The 20,396-nt window shown below is 40.0% G+C and overlaps 1 protein-coding gene across 3 annotated transcripts in view; it reads right to left on the reverse strand.

The window, feature by feature from the left end:
• Window positions 1–896: 896 nt before the first annotated feature.
• The window catches only part of CDK19 (cyclin dependent kinase 19), a 133,567-nt gene continuing 114,067 nt past the window's right edge, over window positions 897–20,396 (reverse strand). For all 3 annotated transcript variants that reach the window (XM_064508884.1, XM_064508882.1, XM_064508883.1), the window contains 5 exons: window positions 19,360–19,432; window positions 14,584–14,681; window positions 12,969–13,047; window positions 8,707–8,973; window positions 897–5,217 (listed from right to left, as the gene is read on the reverse strand). In XM_064508884.1, coding sequence (XP_064364954.1) covers window positions 5,086–5,217; window positions 8,707–8,973; window positions 12,969–13,047; window positions 14,584–14,681; window positions 19,360–19,432 — 649 coding nt within the window. In that variant the 3' untranslated portion in view covers window positions 897–5,085. The remainder of the gene's footprint in view (window positions 5,218–8,706; window positions 8,974–12,968; window positions 13,048–14,583; window positions 14,682–19,359; window positions 19,433–20,396) is intronic.

The raw sequence follows: 20,396 nt of genomic DNA on the forward strand, positions 1-20,396 counted from the left end.
TTCCAAAAATATATATTTTCTTGAAATCTACAAGCACTTATATTTCCCATTCAGCTGATCACTCACCATTACCTCTAAATCCTTCTTGGAATCCAATGTCCTGTAAGTACGGTCTGTGCTCTTCGTTCTGCAAAATGCCGTTAGAGCTTTCTAGGTGAAAAGCATTACAGCCAGAATGACAATCCTTGGACACATTAAATACCAATCATTCAGAATTCCTCTGCTAGTATTATCCTTGTGCAAAAGTCTAACCCCATTGTTACCTTTGTGCAAAAAGTACATCATAAACTGAAGCCTTCATAGTACAACTAAATCCCAACCATTTTTATCCATGCAACTGTTACAGAGGAAATGGGTGCAATTTTTGGAAGAAATAACTACCCATCTGTGAAACAAGGATTGGATGGGACTGAAATACACAGATTAGAGAAGTACATATGAATTCACATTGAAAATGTCACGGCATTCCAGCTCACGCTCTCCATGTTATCACCTGGAATACCTGAAATCCTCCAAGGGTGAGTGAGAGGAAGAATGCAGTAGAACAACTTTTCAGAAGACAAGTCTATAGGATTGTCCCACTAGTAATGAATCTCAACAAGTGGCATCAGTGTGACACGCTAGAATACTTTTAAACAGAGGACAAAACCTAAGAGAACCATTCCAGCTATTTTGTTTTCCATAAAGCTTCATTCTGTTTTGATAGACACACAACCATGAATATCCGCGTGGGCATTTTAAAAGCTGTAATTTCAACTCTGAGGTTTTGCAAGCTTTGTTTTGTGTGGTGTATGATATCATAAACATCCTGAATATAATTACAACAGTAATTCTGTGGGCTATATTTTCCCTCTTTGTAGCCCAAAGCCAATGTTTACAAAAACTTCTCAGCACACTTATTTGATTTGAACTTTTTATTATTATTACAAATGTATATTATTTTATTAAAAAAATTCACACTGAAGCAAAGTCAATTCCATTTCATTACAACCAAGAATATAAAATAAATGCAACGAACTCATAGTTTAGTTCTAACAGTCATTTCAAGAGTGACATCAGGACAACTTAAAAGCAGTAAACTCTTAACTCTAGAATGAGAAACAAATATTTTGTTTTGTGGTCTTGCTACCCCATCGGCATGGGCATTGCTGAATGTGGCCACCACAGATCTAAAGCGGCAAAGTTTTGTGGCAGCATGAGGCGCATACACAACAATTTCTAATGAAAACTACAAAATGAAAGATGCGTGCATGAAATTATTAGAAAAAAAATAACTGAATAGAGACAGGCACACTTCCACAAATAGCAAACATGGGAAAATACAACTAGAACAATTTGAAAAGTATACTACCTTACATATATAAAAAGTTATTTAAATTGCTGTTAAAAAGGACACGTTCTGTCCACATTTTGTGTAATACTTTTTAGTGTCTACACAAGACAAATTTTTAAAAAAATTAAATAGTATTAATTTACTACTAAATATTTAGGAGATAACAGTGCATTAAGGACTTTTTTTCATATAGTAATACACATCGCTCCTGTCCAGCGACATTTTTAGAAGATTACGTATGGCCTTATGTACAATACATTTATTTAATCCTAAAACAGTTCTTTGCTTAATGGTGTTAAAGTACCATTCCTGAAGATTATGAAGGGGAACTAAGCTTATTATGTTTATATAAAATATTATACATACTTGAACCCTTCTAGCATCCCTCCAACCCTCCCTCTACGAATGCGCTTCCCCCCCTCCCCCAGATACAGTGTCACAGATACAGTGCAGGACTCGCAGCTTCCCCTAGAGTTTTCCTTCATTGTGCAGTTTGTGCTACATAAACTTCACCAATGCGGACTAGGCTGCTAATCCCATCCCCCGCTCATCTCTCTCCCCCCAGCTAAGTAAGAAAAGTTGTATTTCCCGGCCCATTCTTCCACCGCGCCAAAGGGAAGGAGAAAACAACCCCGGCGGTGGCGCTTGCCTCTTTCGGTACCAGCGTGAAACACTTTGGTGAGGGTATCAAGGGCAAAGACAAAGCTATGAACACTAACAAAACTGCACAGGCAAAAAAATTAATATAAAAATGATGTGGTCCTGGCTTCCCATGACACGCTACACGATTCACTTGGAACAGAGCATTTTTACATCGTGAAGTGACCCCTGAAAAGCAAAGCTTCTTTCACTAGGACTGCCATCTGCCCTGAAAACACACACAAAGCTTCCAAGAAAAGGCAAATTATTTCACAACCAGAAGACACAAAGCAACTAGAAGAGTGTGCACAGTGTACGTTTTACCGCAGTCACTTTTGCTTTTATCTACTTTCCTTCATGCTTGAAGGCAACGGAGAAGTCAGCTCAGCTTTGCATGTGCGCACAAACTAGAGAGGACTGGAGCGTGGGACATCTATGGGGTCTCACCAACGCAGAAATATCACTTCAGTTTAGACAAAGGTCCTGGCAGTCGCTCTAGAAGCTGGAAGCTCACTGAATTAAAGCACCTTACAAGGCTGTGAAATTTCACACTGTATACACAGATTACTGTACACCACGGTTTTGCCTTATTGGCACAAGAGCCCAGCTTGACCATACAGTAACTTGTCTCCCCACCACCTCTTGCCATTTTCTGAATTTTGATGATCAGCTACAGGCTCCCGTACGGGGAGGGCAAATGTTAGATAATTACAAAGGAAAAGATGAGAGGATTTTGAGAGAACAGAAGGGTGAAAAGGAGGGAAAAAAAATCACTCTGCCAAAGGTTAATTTCTGGAAAAGCAAAAGTCAAATCACAAGAATATCAAAAAAAGGTATTTTATCACATTGGCCAAGTCTCTGTTAGCTGAAAGGTGCTTTGTCCTAACATTAGTGAGAGGTGGGAAATTCCACCTATGGAAAGAATGTAACCCCAGATTCACTGAAATAAAATAAACAATTAAAATCTGTTCCTTCAAACAGGCTACCAGGGTACCTATAATATGTAGCATTTCGAGGACTATACATAAAAAGTATCCTTTGGGAGATTATTTTGCCCCAGAAATAATTTGCGACTTTTTTCCCCTCAAATTGCTTCTTTTCATTTTCACCATCTTCTCACCCACTTGACGACAAAAGCATGTTTTAGCCACTTCGCCAGAGAAGCTGGGTCTTGTCAAAACCACATGATGGTGAACATGGCCAAACCAAACCAACTGCTCACAAAAGCCATGAAAACAACACATTTTTGAGGGGGGTGGGGGCACTAAAGGTGTCTGGGAGATCAAACCCAGTAGAAATACATTTATTTCTCTTGTCTAGCTGTGATAAAAAGCATTCTCCTCAGAGCAAACAGATTTGCTAATCTTGCTAGGTCTGATCATAATTTCAGTGTGAATGTGTACTGCTATATACAATTTCTTGCATGGCCACCGGGCAGAAGAGAACACTTGGCAGTGTAAATGCCTGGCACATTTACTGTTGACAAATAAACCCTTCTTTCTCACTTCACCTTTTCTCTGGACAAGCAATTTTAGAAGCCTGCTGATGCTACACGGCTAATAGCTTTCTAAATGCATTAAGGTTTTTTTCCAGGTTTTCTCCAACAAGAATCAGCCTTATTTCTAAAGGCTGAAGAAAAAAATGAAGCTGTGCCAAATTATATGTTGTGTCTCTCTGAATAACTGTGGTTGTAGGAGTTGGACAATGATCCTCTGATTATGCTTATGAACTCTGCTTATTTACTGGGGATTTTCTGCCAGCTACCCATCCACTTACAGTCTTTAGGCACAATCAAAACATGTTTGCTCTAGGGAAAAAGAAACATTTCAGTGCAATCAAGCGCATCTGGTGTAACTAATATGGGTTAATCACAGCAATGTGAGGGAAATAGAATACGCATTATAAACATGAAAAAGGAACAAATTTTCAACATGCCTTTCAAACTGCACAATAATTTTTCTTAATTATTCATCCTAACATAAAATGATTAAGTATATTTGCTTTTGTAAATCTTAGTATTTCTATCACCTTTATATTTAGGAAACTGACTCAGGGATGTGAAAGAGAAGCTATAGAACTCTCATACACATTAATCAGCTGTTTAGCAGAAAAACAAGCCTATCATCCACACTCCCACTGAGACTTCAGGGCAGTAAATACATTTTCCTGACTATTCTGGTGTCCAGCCTGGGAAGACATTCCATTCTTCTGTTCCAACGGATCCTGAAAGCATCTCCTTTTGATGTGACTGTCATGGTTTCATTTAAAATAACACTTAAGTTAAAACTAGTCAGAGCATGATCACTGTGATTTCAAGAATTCAATGTGAATGAGTTAAGAAATATCAGCAATCTTTTGTTTGGTGTTCAGTCCAGTAGCATGAAGCGTATTTGTCGCTGCAGAGACTTGGGTTGCTTTTTTTTTTTCTTTTTTTCTTTTTTCTTTTTTTTCTCTTCTGTTTTTCTTTTCTTTATTTTTAAGACCTCGCCTGAAAACTAGACCAATAAAAACAGAATAGTAAAATACTCTGGAACAGTAAAATTTGCTGTTCTTGACATCCATGAGCAAAACAGTAATATCCTGTGAAAATAACATAGTGCTTTAAAAAGGTGCAATATACCTTTATAGCTAAACTGGTTTGCCTAGTATAAAACTAACTATATACAAGCTTGAAAGCCTGGGAGTTCAAGATTTTAAAACTTTAAAATCCCATCAAAGAGATTTGAAAAGATAGATTTATGGCAATCACTACAGCTTAAGGAAGGTGCACCAGGAATCCTTCAAAATTCCAAAGGTTAAAGAAGTTAAGTGCTGGGTTCAGATCAGAAAGGTTCATTAGAGTAACCACAATGAAACACATGCAAGGGCAGGGAGGAAGGAAAACTTCACGAGAATCTCCTTTATGGCAATAAAGGGACAGAGTTGGGTGGATGGGGGCGCAGGGAGGGGAAGGAAAAAAGTCTTCAGTAAGGAAAGTTTTCCATTTGTAATGATGAATTTTAATTCTGCATCATAGCTTGTATTTTTGGTTCTTCTCGTCGTTATGAACTTCATATTGCTGGAGTCTTCTGGCTTTTAGTCCATTCCTTTCTGAGTGCAGTCTGTCAGGCCTCTCAGTACCTGTGAGACTGATGAGATTGATGGTACTGAGAGCTCTGCTGAGATGATGTGGAATAGCCCATTGTACTCTGGGACTGAGAAGATCCCTGAATGTTGCTTTGGTAACTCAGGCGTGAGCTAGAGTGCTAGAGAAAAAGAAAAGGGGGTTAGGGAATGAAAAACAGCCTGTGAAGACCATGTGGCTCGGGAAACTTTTAATCTCTCCAGAGCTCATTAAAATTTAACTGCTGGAGAAACTAACTTAACAGTGTTACTGTTTAAGATCCCATAGAACAAGTAATCAATCTGCAATATCAACACAGCAAACAAAATGTGCTAGGTCACTGCAGGACACCTAAAAGTACAGCATGTACACATCAGCTTTTTAAGGAAAAATATACAACATAAAAAAGAATTAAGATTCCTTTCTGCACTTCAGTTGGTTCTGAAACTTCAGTCTATCATTATTGTGCAGCACTGTTAAATTAATGCAACGACAAACAACTTTTAGGGTCTCACACTTTTCAGGATGGGTAGAACTAGAAGTTACAGAGAAACGACGTATTCCATCGCTGAGAAAAAGACAACTATATGACTTACCTAACTTGAGAAAACGTCCGGTAAATTAAAACAAAAATCTTAGGCAAGTCTTTCAACCTGCTGCTTTATCAACCGGAAGCAAAGTACCTGCTTAAAGGCAGGCATGTGTACATGCAACACCCTACCATTCATTTCCCTGAATGTTCTTTTTTCCACTGTTTGAGATGTTATCTCAGTGGACCTCAACCTCAGCAAGCCAAATTCAAGGATCACTTGCCACCTCCAGCCTGCTTAAATTGCATGTTTATTACCACATCCACTCCCTATCAAGCATTAATAATGAGCTGCATCAGTAGTTCTTCTCTAAATGTTTTATACATTACAAATCACTGTTTGCATGAACAGCACCTGTCAGTGTACAGGAGGCTCTCTAGCAGGGCAAACCCCACCCCAATCCACAAGAAAAGAAAGTCCCCAAGAAGCATACTATTCAGTTAGCAAGCACTTTGCTTTCAGCCAAGTTAAGTGCAGGGGCAGATACTCATTCAGTAAGGAGTCCTGTTCACTGTCTAGGTGATGGCTCTACTCAGCTATGCCCAAGAGTCATCAGCAAGACTATAGCCAACAATCCTCCATGAAAAGTGCTAAAAACCTATATTCTGATCAAATATCAAAATTATGAATTATAGAAACCCTGTGAAAAAGTTTGATTCCTCAATGGAAGCCCTGTAGAGAAAGCAGGTCTTTGAGAGCACAGCATTATCCATAGACCAAGATGCTGGTCAGTGAAGACAATACCCAAGTCAGTGGTCTCATCTAACAACTGGATCCCAACTAAGAGAGCTGTGAAAGCATCCTGACAGCTTTCCAGCTGGATGACGAAGAGTAAGAACCTCAAGTATGGGCAGTATAAAACACTTCTGCCCTTTATGCATAGTTTACATAGATTTATAGCTTAATAGTCCAGTCTTGTGGCCCACTGTACCTCTGCATAACATCAACATACCCCATAGGTTGCACGGAGTGATTTCACTTGGGTGCCAGGGTCAGTTTGGGAGATAATAGCTCAGGCCATTGGCTTTGGAAGAGATGTCTCTCAGTGGCAAGCATGCTGTTAATAAGCAGATTATGCTTGGCATGCATAGTTGGTTGATTGAGAGAATGCCTGAAACCTGTAACTTTTCTTAAAATTCTTAAAGTTTTTGCAACTTTTGATAGGAAAGAATTATAAGTTATTATGTAGGAACTAGTTCTGGACGAAAAGGATCAACTTACAGTGCTAAGCAAAAAGACAAGACCACATAAGGAGTGCCTAGTAAAATTAAGGAATTGCACTGTCATTTGTAGAAGCAACAAAGACTGGTGTTGGTGAGCTACAAAATATTTGCAACAGAGATTTTAGATTACAGGCTAAATCAACCCCAAAGCAAAGGGATTCTTCTTCCTACTTCTGAAGAAGATATAACGGAATAAATTAATGCCATAAGACTACAAGAACACATTAACTTGCCCACGCTTATTTTAGTTCCACAGAAGAGAATTTGTTTTAACAAAGTCAGACTTGGACAAATTGCAGACATTCCTTTCTGGAATAGAAGACAGCCAGCTAGAATTAAAGGGCAGATAGCCAAATACAAGTGTAAAAATGGATAATCAGACCATACAATTTAGCAAGTGACATAAAGGGAACATATAGATCATTAACAGCACAGGCATCAAAGAAAAAGTCTATAAGGAAGGATTCTTACGGGATAAAAAAGAATCTAATTATCTCAAAAGAAGAGATTCAGACTGCTAACAACTTGTAAGGGGGAAGCTTGCCAACAATTCAGAGAGCTTTATAAGCATTCTATAACGGATATCATCAAACACAGCACACCAATCCCCAAAATACAGACCAAAACAGGCCAGTCATAAATACTATGTAGGCAGACAGCTGCAGGGACCTGTCCAGACCTCAAGCCTGTCTGGAACTTTTCAAAAAAGAAACCTAGTTGTCTTTACCCTTAAATTGCCCTCAATGTCTTCATGAGCATTTGTAAATAAGAGTAAAACAGAAATGGGAGAAAAATGTCTGGCACTGAGAAATCAATTGTCTGTGGAGGAGGTCTGGAGGGCTAAGTCAAAGCAACTTCAGAGCTGGGTTTTTTTAAAAGCTGCTCATTTTAAGTTAAAAGCAGCCTGAACAGACCATTTTCCAAGGTTGAACCCTCTCAAAAACACAATAGCAGATAGAATCCTTATCATCTTGTAATATCTACCTTTCTCTTCTTCTGTATTTACAGCAAGTCTGGTTCATCCAATGCTTTGTATATGTAGTCTAAGTGCATTTTTCAGTGGAGAGAAATCGTAATTCTAGTAAGGCATGCAAACTCAAAAATAATTCAGTGATACTGTTTTTACTTATGAATTCTAATGCTACTATACTGGAAAACATGCAATCTATTCAACTCAGGTCATATCAGAAATAATGTGTGTGTTTGTGCCCTGCCTCAGTGTGAATTGTACTGATGCACCAATATATCATTCCCATGCTAAAATGCAGTTTTTCTTTAAAATTAGAAGCAAAGTTAGCAAGAAATCAGAATAAACTACAGAACTGCTCCATACATGTGATGCGATGAGCTAGAATAAGTTAACAATCTAATGAAAGAGCCTGGTACTAGCTTGGCTCCTGCTTCTCACATAGGACTTAATCTTGCTAAAAGATGGGTATTCTGATCTTGCTAAACGCTGGCTATTCTGAACTTGATCTAACACAGCATCTAAGCGCATGCAATGGTTCTACTGACTTCAGTAAGATTATTCTCAAACATAAAGCTAAGCATATGGTTAACTGCTGGAGAGGGCCAGTCCTCGACACTTCACTGGGCATGGCTGATGAGACTCGTACTGGTACTCCACTGAAAGTTACTGACTACAGAATAAAACCTTTTTACTGCTGTAATAGGATTTAAAGACACATTTTTATCTAATATATCAGAGCATGCCTGCTCAGCTTAGGAGAAAAAGTCATTAAAATATGATCTGTTCTTGGGGGGAAAGCGACACTTCGGCCCTTCCGTATCAAAAGCAGTAAAAATTCAAGAGGGTACCTGATAATCTGAAGGCATGACAGGCCCGCCCGAGTTAGCACCTGAAGGCCCTATGCGTGGTTTCTTGGTTGGAGGCACCTGGTTGAGGCTGGAGTCCTGGCTGTGCTGGAGTCCTGCGCCGGCGCCCCCTCCTCCTGTGCCGGTGCCGCCGGCCGTGCCGTTGGTCTGGGTACTGTTCTGCTGCTGCGGTTGCGGCTGCTGCGGCGCTGCCTGCGCCTGCTGCTGCGGGGCTGCTTGCGGCTGATGCTGATTCTGCTGCTGCTGGTTCTAGGAGAGAGGGCAACAAGGCACCGTCACCGGCAACCCACCACTTTGTGACCTGCCGGCACCGGGAAAAAAAATACAGCAGGGCTGCGTGATGGGCGAAACGCTGCCCCTCTGTGTCGCTGCGCACTGCCTGGGGTAGCCCTGCGCTGATCGGGGAAGGACGGGCTTCCAAATCCGAAGTTTAATCACTTGCGGTTCATTTTTGGTTTTGCTGTGGTGGTTTTGTTTTTTAATAAAGCAAGCGAGACCAGAACTGGAAGGGGAGTCCAGGCACTTTGACAGCTAGCCAAGCACTCAGGCCCGAATAACCAAGAGGAGGATGGAAGGAACTATTTATAAGTCAGTGATCACCTAATGAACTGAATCGAAAACCCCAAAATTTCTCTAGTGCTCAGCGGCAGATGTCGTGAACCACAGTAAATCATTCCAAGTGCTTCAGTGGCATTGTTCACTCAGAATTAAAACCACTTTTCAAACTTTCACAAATGACACAATAATCTGAGGAGGTTGCCAGCATTAATGTCAGAAAGGTAAGCAAAGCAAGACCAGAGAAATTATACAATTTCTTCCAGGTTACAAGGAAATTTGGTGCCAGAACCAGAACAGCTTTCATTATTTTTTTACTCTCTTGTGCTTTCAGCACCTTGTAAAGAGAGGTATAGTGGGAATACAGTCAAGCACGGTGTGCTAAGTATGGGGTCAGAAAACCTAACTGAAGTAACAGAAAAGTGAAAATTGTCCAGAGATAAGTAGTTGAAGGAAAAAGGAGGAGGAAACAGCTGAAGGAAGAATCTGGCAATGGAAAGAAAAGAGTAGTTACGGAAGAGAAGTCAGACAACTGAGATGATGCAGGGGCCCAGCAGCAAAAGAGACAAAGAGAAAGGTGCCGCAGGAGGGAGGAACAAAAAAGTTAAGAAAGGGAACACAAGAGCAAAAGACATTGTACTGTTCTGGCTCTAGACGGTTACAGACTGGAAGGATGGTTAGGAGACTGGAGGGAAGGTTGGAAAACCAGCAGAGTGCAACCATGACCTCCTTGGTGAGACACTTACAAGGGAACACCATCCATTTGTCTGCTTTCAAGCACTAGGCAGGGCTCCTCCAGCAGAGCACTGAAGCAATAAGAGAATTGCAAAGAAAAGCAATTTCACTCTAAATGTGAGATATGTAATTTGCTCATCATGGAAAAAGCCTCACAATATCCATGGTTTGAGTTAAAAAGCCCTGCACTTAATAAGACCCCTAAAATACCATACGGGAGTATGGAACATTTCAGGATAGTCTTTCTTTCCTAGCATGTCTGCTGATGTAATTATCAAAGCTTCAGTATGACAGACTTTTATAAAAATCTCACATTATTCATTTCTCAGAAATCACAGCAACCCATTGCCACTAGCAGAAACTTCTTGATGCCCCCAATAATCAAAAGCCATTTAGCTACCTCAGATAAATGACATGAAAATCTGCTGTGATGCCATTCATCAAGATCACAAAGAAACACTGCATCTTCAAGGGCTTAGGGGTGGCTTGTATTTCCATCTAATGTTTAGCAAAACCACTATTATATCCTACTGCCTGTAGTCCTCAAATCCCACCCCAGTCAGATTCTATCTCCAGGGAGATTTTGACAAGCTAGCTTGATTAACTTTTAAAATTAAAGTTCATCTCCTTTTAAGAAGCAATTGATATTTTTTAATAATGGTTTGAGCTTCACTTATACAAACAAGCTCCAGTAACTAAGCACTATTTGTGCTAGAATTCTGAGATTTCTCTTTTCTTAGGGGTGTTTGGATGCAAGAGAGGGTGTTGATACTGTGAGAGCTGAAAAACAGCAATTTTGTTACAGGCAAACAAACATGGCAGGAACTAACATAATTAAGAACAACAGTTTGTTGTAGGTCCTATGTTTTCTAACTCTGGACACTAGCACAAAATTTACCTGACTAGGCTGAGATTGCTCTTCTGTGCAGCTACTACTCTCACTGCCTTGGTAGAGACCGAGATCTACTCTGTGTTAGATTCTGGTTGGGGCCCAGCTGTACTGGCAAATGATCTTAGTGCAGCAAACAGCTTATGCCAGCAAAAATGTGCTCTGGTCAGCCTAGTTCATGACGGTTCCTAAATGAAATAAACTTGTCTGAAGTTTAGGTCTAAAGCTAGCAACGTATTACCACCATCACCTCTCAGCAAGGCCGAAGTTACTAGAATGAAAATCCAGTCCTATCTAGCAGAAATGAAACTAACAGAACTTACTTAATAGACTTGTAATGAGAAAAGAATCTTTTCATTTTGTTTTATGAGCATGCATTTAGCTTTCCTGACTGATGATTAAACATTCTGAACTTGCTTATGTGAAAGGTTATTCAAAGAAGATGCAAGTTCCACACAAATAAGCACAGAGAATCCCTGTAGGTTTCCAAGAGCTAAACAGATATTTATGGTTTTAAAACAAATCAGAAAGTAACACTATCAAAAAAAATCCTTTCACTTGGAACACCAGCATAAAGAAACAAAACATGGCACAGGTCCAGTTTTTAGAACACGCTTTGCCTTCATATATTCTGTGCTGCGAGAACAGATTCAACGAGTAATGCGTGACTTAAATTAACTAAATGGTCTGAGAAAAGTTCTATTTACAGCGTGCATAAATACGTGACTGTCCCAAACGATCTCAAAGACCATTTATACAATGGTTGTTTTGAACATAAACGTTCTATTGTTTTTTTCCCCCAAAGGTCCCATGAAAAAAACCCAGATATTTACTTTTAAATACACTAACTTAACAAAAGCCACAGTCATTTTAATTCGTAAGGCTTGTTCTTGTTTTTAAAGCTATGAGAGTTAGAGCAAAGCTACTATCTAAATTACAATCAAAGCAGTATTATGACTTTCATTGTATTTTTGCTTAGGTCTTTCAGTTTCCTCTTTTTGAAAAGCTATCTGGACAAAAAAAAAAGTCCCACTTGGCATTACCATTTGTCCTCGGTACAAAAGAATCTACAATATCTGTCCAAAAAACAAAATTTACTGCCTGAAATGTATTAAGGCATACTTTCAAACACAGCTAGGTTCTCACCTTACACAGAGTATCTGAACCAGAAGACACACACAGTCAAAAGGTTCCCCCAAAACAGTCCTTCTCATGTAGCCCTCAGCTGATTACAAATTAAGACTGCTTTCTTCATCTTTTTCTAGCTATACATTATTATTGGTGCCTCACTGTACACTCTTAAGCAAAAATAACAAGCTGTCTTATGCACTAGAGCAGTACTATCCAGCCTTCACACCACAATGGGATATTCACTGTGGTCATGTAGCACAGCTGAGCTACACACACAGAGCAAATCCGGTATGTCCCAAATACACCAAAATTTACTACGAATGCAGAGAAATTCTTGCCCACATCTGAGGGGCCATGGGAAAGAGGGTATTCAGAGTAGATTGCCACTACCAGAACAGCTCATGTTCCTTATTACTCCTTTGTCTGAGGGCCCTTAAAACATGATCAGGAAACTGCATGCAGAGGGATGAAACGTTCTGATGCAGTGCCAGAAGCAGGCTACCGCTATTTATTTGAGACCTTGACAACCAACTTCCTTCAAATGGTTGGATGTATGCCAATCACGCAATGGAAATACCATTCTTTTCAGGTGATCATGATGTATTTTCATCATGCGATGCAGGAGGAGGCAGAGGCCAGGTCCTCTTTAGGTCCTCTTGGAATGATGGCAGCTGAAAGCAGGCTACTGCTGACAGAAAAATTCATCAAGCTCATTCCCCATGGGTTGGGAATAACTGTGCTGGTGATACAGCCTGGGACACCCCAAAGTCATGCGATACTTTTAATCTTGCTGTGAAACAGTTTTGAGACAGCCTTGCCTGGAAAAACATATTTTTGGTTAACTATTCACATTTTATCAGTTTTCATTCAGGAGCACCATGACTTTCCTTGTTGCATACTTGAAAGAAAGAAGAAAAAAAGATGCTTATTATACCTTATCCCCTTTCTCTTCAGGTTCATCTTCATTGAGGAATTCTCGTTTAGGATATGGAATCTGGCAGCCAGCAAATACACTGAAATACAGCAAACAGTAAACACTTAGTAAATAGGTATATGAAATACAGTTGCTTAATGTTCTATTAAAAACATCTGAAATACAACACAATTTAATTTCTGGTATTTGGTGAGTCCTGTTTCCGTAAGTGAATGGCACTGTAAACACCCAAGATAGCAGCAGATACAAGCAACTAGATGCTGACCATAATGTCAGATCTTTTCTGTGTTGGCAAGATGCCATCATTTGGAAATCATGGCATGGCTGAATGCCTGAATGCCAGAAAGACCACTTGTTGATTCAGATGGCAAAATGTCACAGCAGCCAGAGGTTCCACAACACCTAGCTGGAGCATGCATGGCTCACTGAATAAAGGGCTTGAGCCAAAGAAAATTAATGTCTTATGAGCCCCTCTGACTTACAGTGGGCTTTAATTGCATTTGCCAATCACAGCTACAGAGTTACTATCAGTTAGTAACAAGAGGTGGCTCTCTCGATCTTGTTTAGAGAAAAAAAGATAGCTTTTAAACTGAGTTAGCTAATAGGATTTAGAACATCCCTTGACGTTTACAGCAGATACTTTATCATAATGTTATCCTGTAATCCAGGGGGAGCTACAGCACTATGTAGCATAGTATGACACAAGTACTACACAGAAAATGACTGGTGGATATTCAACCACTATCAACTGCAGCAGTTCTGGACATTGGCAGAAATCTAAGATGTCATTTACAATACAATACAATCAACACGGTATGATTTTTAAAGTGCCTAACCTAGGTGCTGAGTAGTGTTTTGGCTTGTTCAATTAAAAAAGCTTCCTAGACTCAACCAGACTCATCCTTCTCCACTCTAGTTAACGCGTTCCCTCCTTCTGTGTGGCCTGCTGGCAGAGGAAGCAGCAAAAGCAGAAGAGGAAGCCTCCCTGCATCCAGCTCCTGTGCTCTAACCCACTGCACTTCCAGAAGCTGGGAAGAGAAACTGGAAGAGGAAAGTCTGCCAGTAACAGTTGACTATACCACTAGAATCTTTCACGACAGTAAAATGCATAGGTAGATATATAAAATCTGTACTTTCAAGCTTCTGAAGAAGGGGACCTGTGGGATTTCAGGGAGACAATGATCCTTGTCTTTTCTCTCCTTGTTGTGATATGTCCCCTCAGAAGGGGGCATGGGCACGTGCTGTAGGTCAGAGAAGTGTCCCAGTCCTAGGGAGAGGCACAATGAAACTGGGCAAAAGAGAGCAGGGCTGTGTGAGGCTGTGCAAGCAGAGCAGAACAGGCCCAGATCTATACTCTGAACACTGCAATAGTACAGTCATTTCATTAGATAACACGTTCAGAACTACAGTACTACTGATACTGGTCCCTGACCACTCAGCTCTAGCACCAGTAGATGCAGACATTTCAAAGCTGCACTAATAGTTTCTACTGATTGTGCTTGAACTACAGCTACAAATAGCTATCTCAGCTGTTTCAGCTGTCACCTCATTATCAGAGACTAGCATTTAGCAGAGAGAAGATACTCCTGAAGAGCACAGTAGAGGGAATACATACTCTGATGTAGGCAGAGGATCCTCTTGAAAGTAGGGGTCCTGCAAAGCCTGCTCTGAGGTAATTCTCTTTGTAGGGTCCATAGTAAGAAGTTTCTGAAGCTGCAAAGTGTAACATTAGAAATAGCAAAAAGCTTACCAAATTATCATTTTTCAAACTTATGACTTGTACATCTTAGATCATGGACTGTTAAATCATCTGTGGCTTGTCCAGATAAGCACAAGTTAGCATTTTGTGCTCAGTAAAGTTCCCAAGAAATGGAATGCACATCCATCAAAGCACTAAGTCTATGAAGTACTTCTCATATAAGAAATACAGTTAAGTATCTGACAGTATTAATTGTTAATAATTGCTTAGCTGCGCTAAAACAGTATTAAATTCAGCTATTACAGGTTCATAAAGCATCACTTCTAAATAATGGTGTTTTGTTGTAGCATTATAGCTTTTATACTGCTCCTTATTGCTGACACAACAGGAAAAGAGCATCAGAGGAGAACACTCTGAATATTACCAGGACTCTCCATATCACATTAGAGATGAAAACAATAAATCTTCATCTCTCCCACTGGTCACATTTCAGAGTCAGTGCGCTCTGCCACTCAGGCGGGTCAAAATCCCACTCTAATTGGTATTGACATGAGAAAGAGGAGAAGCAGACCCTTCCTAGTAACCTTTCTTCCTTGCTAGAAGGAAAGCAATAATGAATTTGTTAAGCTGGAAGGCTGCTGACTGCACCAGACTTAAAAAGAAGATGATAATATATCAGTAGTGCAAAATAGGAATTGTAGTGATAACATGCTGTTTCTAGTCTTTTTTCTAATCACATTCTGATAAACCCACTATATGAACTTTGGGTGCTCAAATTACATTGTACAGTATCATGCTCTCACACAATACTCTTGTCTAATTCAAGTCAACAGTGAAAATAAAACTCCTTCTGCAGAGGACATCTTATCTCAAACTCCTATCTTCCAGGCCTCAAACAAAAATTCCCTGGATATCCAGCAAAAGAATGGGGTTTTGGCATAAGTATGTTTGGGTTTTGTTTTAATAAATCAAGGTTCTGGTAAACATTTCAATACTTTAGATAGCCGGAATAGTAAACAGCTGCAGAAAGCACTCATCCTCTTGAAGAAGAGATCATTCCCTGCATTTCCTCTCTCAATAGTTGTAATTAACCCTACTTCTAGATTGGGTCTCATCAAATTCTCTGTACTTTCAACACTTCCCATCCGTCTCTCCTTGTTCCCTTTACTTTACGAGCTGTGGACACTAACAGACTGGCCAGACAAGAAAGAGTCCTCTGGGCTGGCTCTCCACTTATCAGACCACTTGCAACCAGCTCCTGAATTGATTCCTGCTACTTATCCAGAAGTGTACCTCAAGATGCCCACACTTGTCCAGCATTGTACACATCCAGAGAGCTTGCATGGCATGCTTTATTTATTGTGCTTTGTAACGTCAGATACCCCTTAGCCCTATGCAGTTTTAAAGATAACAGTAAATTTAATGGGACAAAGGTGGAGTTAAGTTCTTGATTACAAAGTTGGAAATGAGAAAAGCAAATTAATACAAACAATTCTAGGTTATACATAATTAATGATCAGCAACAAAGAGCTAAAGTGCTGGCAAACTAAGCCTTTAACTCAGACTCAGGAAAAGCTTTCTAGGGCTATAGATTCTCTCCACTTTGTTCAAGACAGAATCACTTCACCTTTCTCAACTGTCTTTTTCTGAAGCTTTCCCACTGGTTCTTTCCTCCGACAACATAGCAACTTCTGGATTTATGCAAAACACATCTATGATGACCTACACATCTTTCTCCCTTGTTCTGAGACCAGGCTCTGAGACACAAGGTGTATATGCAATTAAGCAGGACATTCTCACCTCCAGAAGTCCTCCAAGTTTACATTCCTATCGTTTTCCTTAACTAGTGCATTCCTCCCAGCTTGTTCTCATGGTATTTTTAGACCATTACAAACTTCATAAATCATGTATCATTAGAAGTGTTTCCTGTTTATCCTATCAAATTCAATTTCTAATTTGCTGTCAGCTCCACACAGCAACCATATATGATACAATAAATACAGACTAACTACAGGTTTTGATAGTCAGCATCTTTATTTCAATTCGCCCCTTTCCCTACCATTAATTTTAGTGGCTTGTGGCACCATTACAGGTGATTCAAAATATTGCTCCCTAGTTCTTCCACAGTGACTGCAGGGACAAACACTCATGGTCTTATATGGCCACTCCTGCTCTTCGGTACTGCATGTAGTCATGGGCAGAAGAGGAGGAATACAGGGCATCAGCCCTGCACTGCCACACTCCTTCCTCAGAACTGGTTGCTGTCGTACTACTCAAGAGAAACCTCCTCCAACTCTTTGCCCAGTACCACCTTCATCACAGGAAATCTCCAAATATAATTTGTTTTTTCTGTCATTCAAAGACAAGGCTATTCCATCACTGCAGAAGATCTGAAGATATCCAGGGCCTCTTAATGAGCTTCTCACTCTCTTAATAATCTCTCTCCATCCCAAAGAATATAATGAGTTTGCCCATTCCAGGTGATGCTACATACAGTATTATTAACTGAGATGTTCTGCTTAACAGGGATGCTACTGGGGGCCAACTTTCTTCGACAGTCTGGTGTTCTGTAGCTTCTGCTGCTTCCAGGAAAGTGAACAGAAAAAAAAAGTCTGGACACAATTTGCTTTCAGGGTAACAGTTGCTATCACAACGTAGAAAGCCTATGAGACTGGACTCTATCAACAGACTCTCATACTTCTCAGCAACTCTCCAATTCAAGATTACTGACTGTCAGGCTCTACTGGCCTGACATGATGGCTATAAATACAATGTTTGTTACTATCCCAGGGCAGCAAGAACAGATGCCTCTCTTCCTGGATGGAAATACTTTCTGGCTTTCACATAGACATTAATACTCTGAGTCAGTCGGCAGAGTGGCATAATAGCCTCCTCTTTGCCTAGAGTCACTTGCTATCCTACTTGGTACTTTATTCACCTATTCTCTGATAGACTTGTTGAACAAATTAGCACAAAATCTCGATCAACAAAGATTACAAAGTAGATATCCTCGGAGATCATCTTACAAGACAGAGGTTACCCCAAAAAACAACCTAACTGCCTCAGACACGAACAAGATGTTTCAGGAACTCTGCTTCAGAATCAGTGTACTCCCAGCCTCCTAGGCAGGTGCTTTTCTAATCTCTTGATATGGGAGAGCAATGTGCACCTTTCCTTCAAGCTCTGCTGTTTTTGGGGATCCTTCATAAGGTAAGGCAGGTACTGATCCTCTTTGCAGTACCATGGCTGTGGCAATTCTGGCGCCTGGACCTTCTCAGTGCAGCAAAGACCTACCTAGAAAGTTGTCCATGTTCCTGCATATTCTATTGCAGAGCTCTGGGAGACTGATCTATGGGAGACTGAGCAACCTCTGTCTCAGTGGTCTATCACTAAACCATCCCTATTCATCCCTGATTATTAATACTGACTAAGAAAATTGACTAAGAAAACCTACCTGGCTAAGCAAACTACGTCTTCCTCACGATGTTCAGACAGAGCCCTTAGAACTTTGAAAACCTCAGTTCCCATCTTCATGATTACACAGTGGAATTTATAGGGAGACACCTATCTATTTGTTCAGTCAAAGGTGTACCCTGCATTAACTTTAGTTCACTACTTTATCCATCATTTGATTCTTTACCTTACCACAAAAGCAGGCTTTCTGGTGCCTTTCATCTTTAGGCGAAAGGAGGGGAAATTGAGGTGCTAACTAATAACATATCTTACAACTGTGGTCTTTTCAGTTAGTGTCTTCCCCCAGATCATTCCAATTTCTGCCCAGTAAAGTACGTTTATGAAGTCTGAATTATTTTTAATGAAGTCTCACATTTCTCATGTGAATGCTTCCCTTCAAATGCTGGGTATCAGCAAGTACCATCACCTCATCCAATTAGGACCAACCTATTCTGTTTCTACAGCTACTTTTGTCATTATCCAGAAGATACTATTAAGCCAAAGAACAAAACTTTCAAGGGGACTACCAAGCTGAATCTATCTCTAATGATGAAAACAGACTACCAGAATTCAAGCTGCACTAACAAGATCATTACAGTGACTTCCTATTCACAGCATTAGCAAAGTCACTTTGAACTTCATTCATAACTTTAGAAAGCACTAAGTCATCACAGATGCATCTAGAAACAACGCCATAATAGGTAAAGCAACCTGTAGTCACCTACAGTGAATGACTCAACTAGGCAACCAACGAATACAGAGTACAAATACACAGAGTAGAGGCAGACTATCATCAGAGGGAAGGAAAAAACAAAACCAAAGAAGCTTACTTTAGGAAATAATTAAATTTCTTGAAGATGTTTTGCCCACATGCATATCTATTACCCTTTCCTCTCTTTTTTCCCCACAGAACTCTCTAGCTCTTGGGATTCTGAAGCACAACCAGGGGATACATAATACTATCTTATTCGTACATTAAGTCTAGGAGTAAGGCTGGGTACACAAACGCCCCGTAGACTTAGTTAGGTAAATGCTTCAGATCTTGCATACCAGCAGTTTAAGCACACCCTCAACATGAACATATACAAAGAGGAAACATCTCAAAAATGGCCAGTTAGTAATAAACAGATTTCTTTTATATCGGTGTTCATTAGAATAAAATAGAAGAACAGGCACAGATATTACCAGCACAAACACATTTCACTGCTATCATCACAGTGATTTTCAAATTGTACCTACCAAAAGAAAAACTTTGCTGTCAGGCTTGACTTTGTGTTTCTCCATGTATTTTATGAGGCTACTGTTGGCATATCTGAAAAATATTGTTAATAAAGACATTTCAGAAACAAAGCAGCATTAAAATATAGAACTGTACCAAGTGATCACAAAAACACTTACCAGCTTTTAATAAGTAAAATGTGAAAAGAATTGCTATCGGAAATCATGTCAGACATATCTAGCAGTTCACACTACAAGGATGTCTTTCACTATCAGTAGTAGCAGTGCTAGCAGTAATACCAACTGTGCACAGATTGTTTCAATGGAACATGCAACTTCTTTAGTGTACGGATAAGCTGTTGACATTAGCATATGACAGAAACTCAAGCTGAAGAAGTTTATGTGCTACTTTCCTTAAGCAACTCAACCATAGAAAGCGCAGAGCAGTTCTTAACAGTGCAACAGCTAAGCTGTTATGTTGTTTCTTCTGGCAGAGAAATTAGTTTACCACTGTATCTCCCCACTCCCACCTGCAGCAAACCACACAGCCCTTATAGCTCCTGAGCTTGAAAACACCCAGAATATGTATGACCTGTGCTGGGCCTTGCCTTTAATCTATAAATCTAGAGGTTAACTGTAGCTGTTTTAAAGAGAAAGAAACTTCAGGCACAGAGAAGCTTCATAGCCTGTTTAAAGTCAGCATAATGAATCCATGACAGAGCCGGACACAGAATCCAAAGCTCCCAAATCCCGCTCCTCTGCCTTAAAACATAATCTCTGTTGCTCCTTATACCTTCTGATCTATCAACAACACCTGACTAATTTAGTCAAAGCACTTGGCAACACTGAAAGCAGGAAATTCTCAGATCCCAGAGGGGCTTTACATCACTACCTGTTGCGCACATTACTTTACACAGCAACTATGACCACCACATTACTGGCTCAGATTTCTGCTGGTCAAAGGGACCAAGGAAATAACTTCCCTAATCCTTCTCACACAAAATGAATGAAGTTATCTTGAACGGCTAATACAAGTGGTTTAAGCAATCGTATTTGAT

The sequence above is a fragment of the Dromaius novaehollandiae genome, chromosome 3 (genome assembly GCF_036370855.1).
Source record: "Dromaius novaehollandiae isolate bDroNov1 chromosome 3, bDroNov1.hap1, whole genome shotgun sequence".
Lineage (NCBI taxonomy): Eukaryota > Metazoa > Chordata > Aves > Casuariiformes > Dromaiidae > Dromaius > Dromaius novaehollandiae.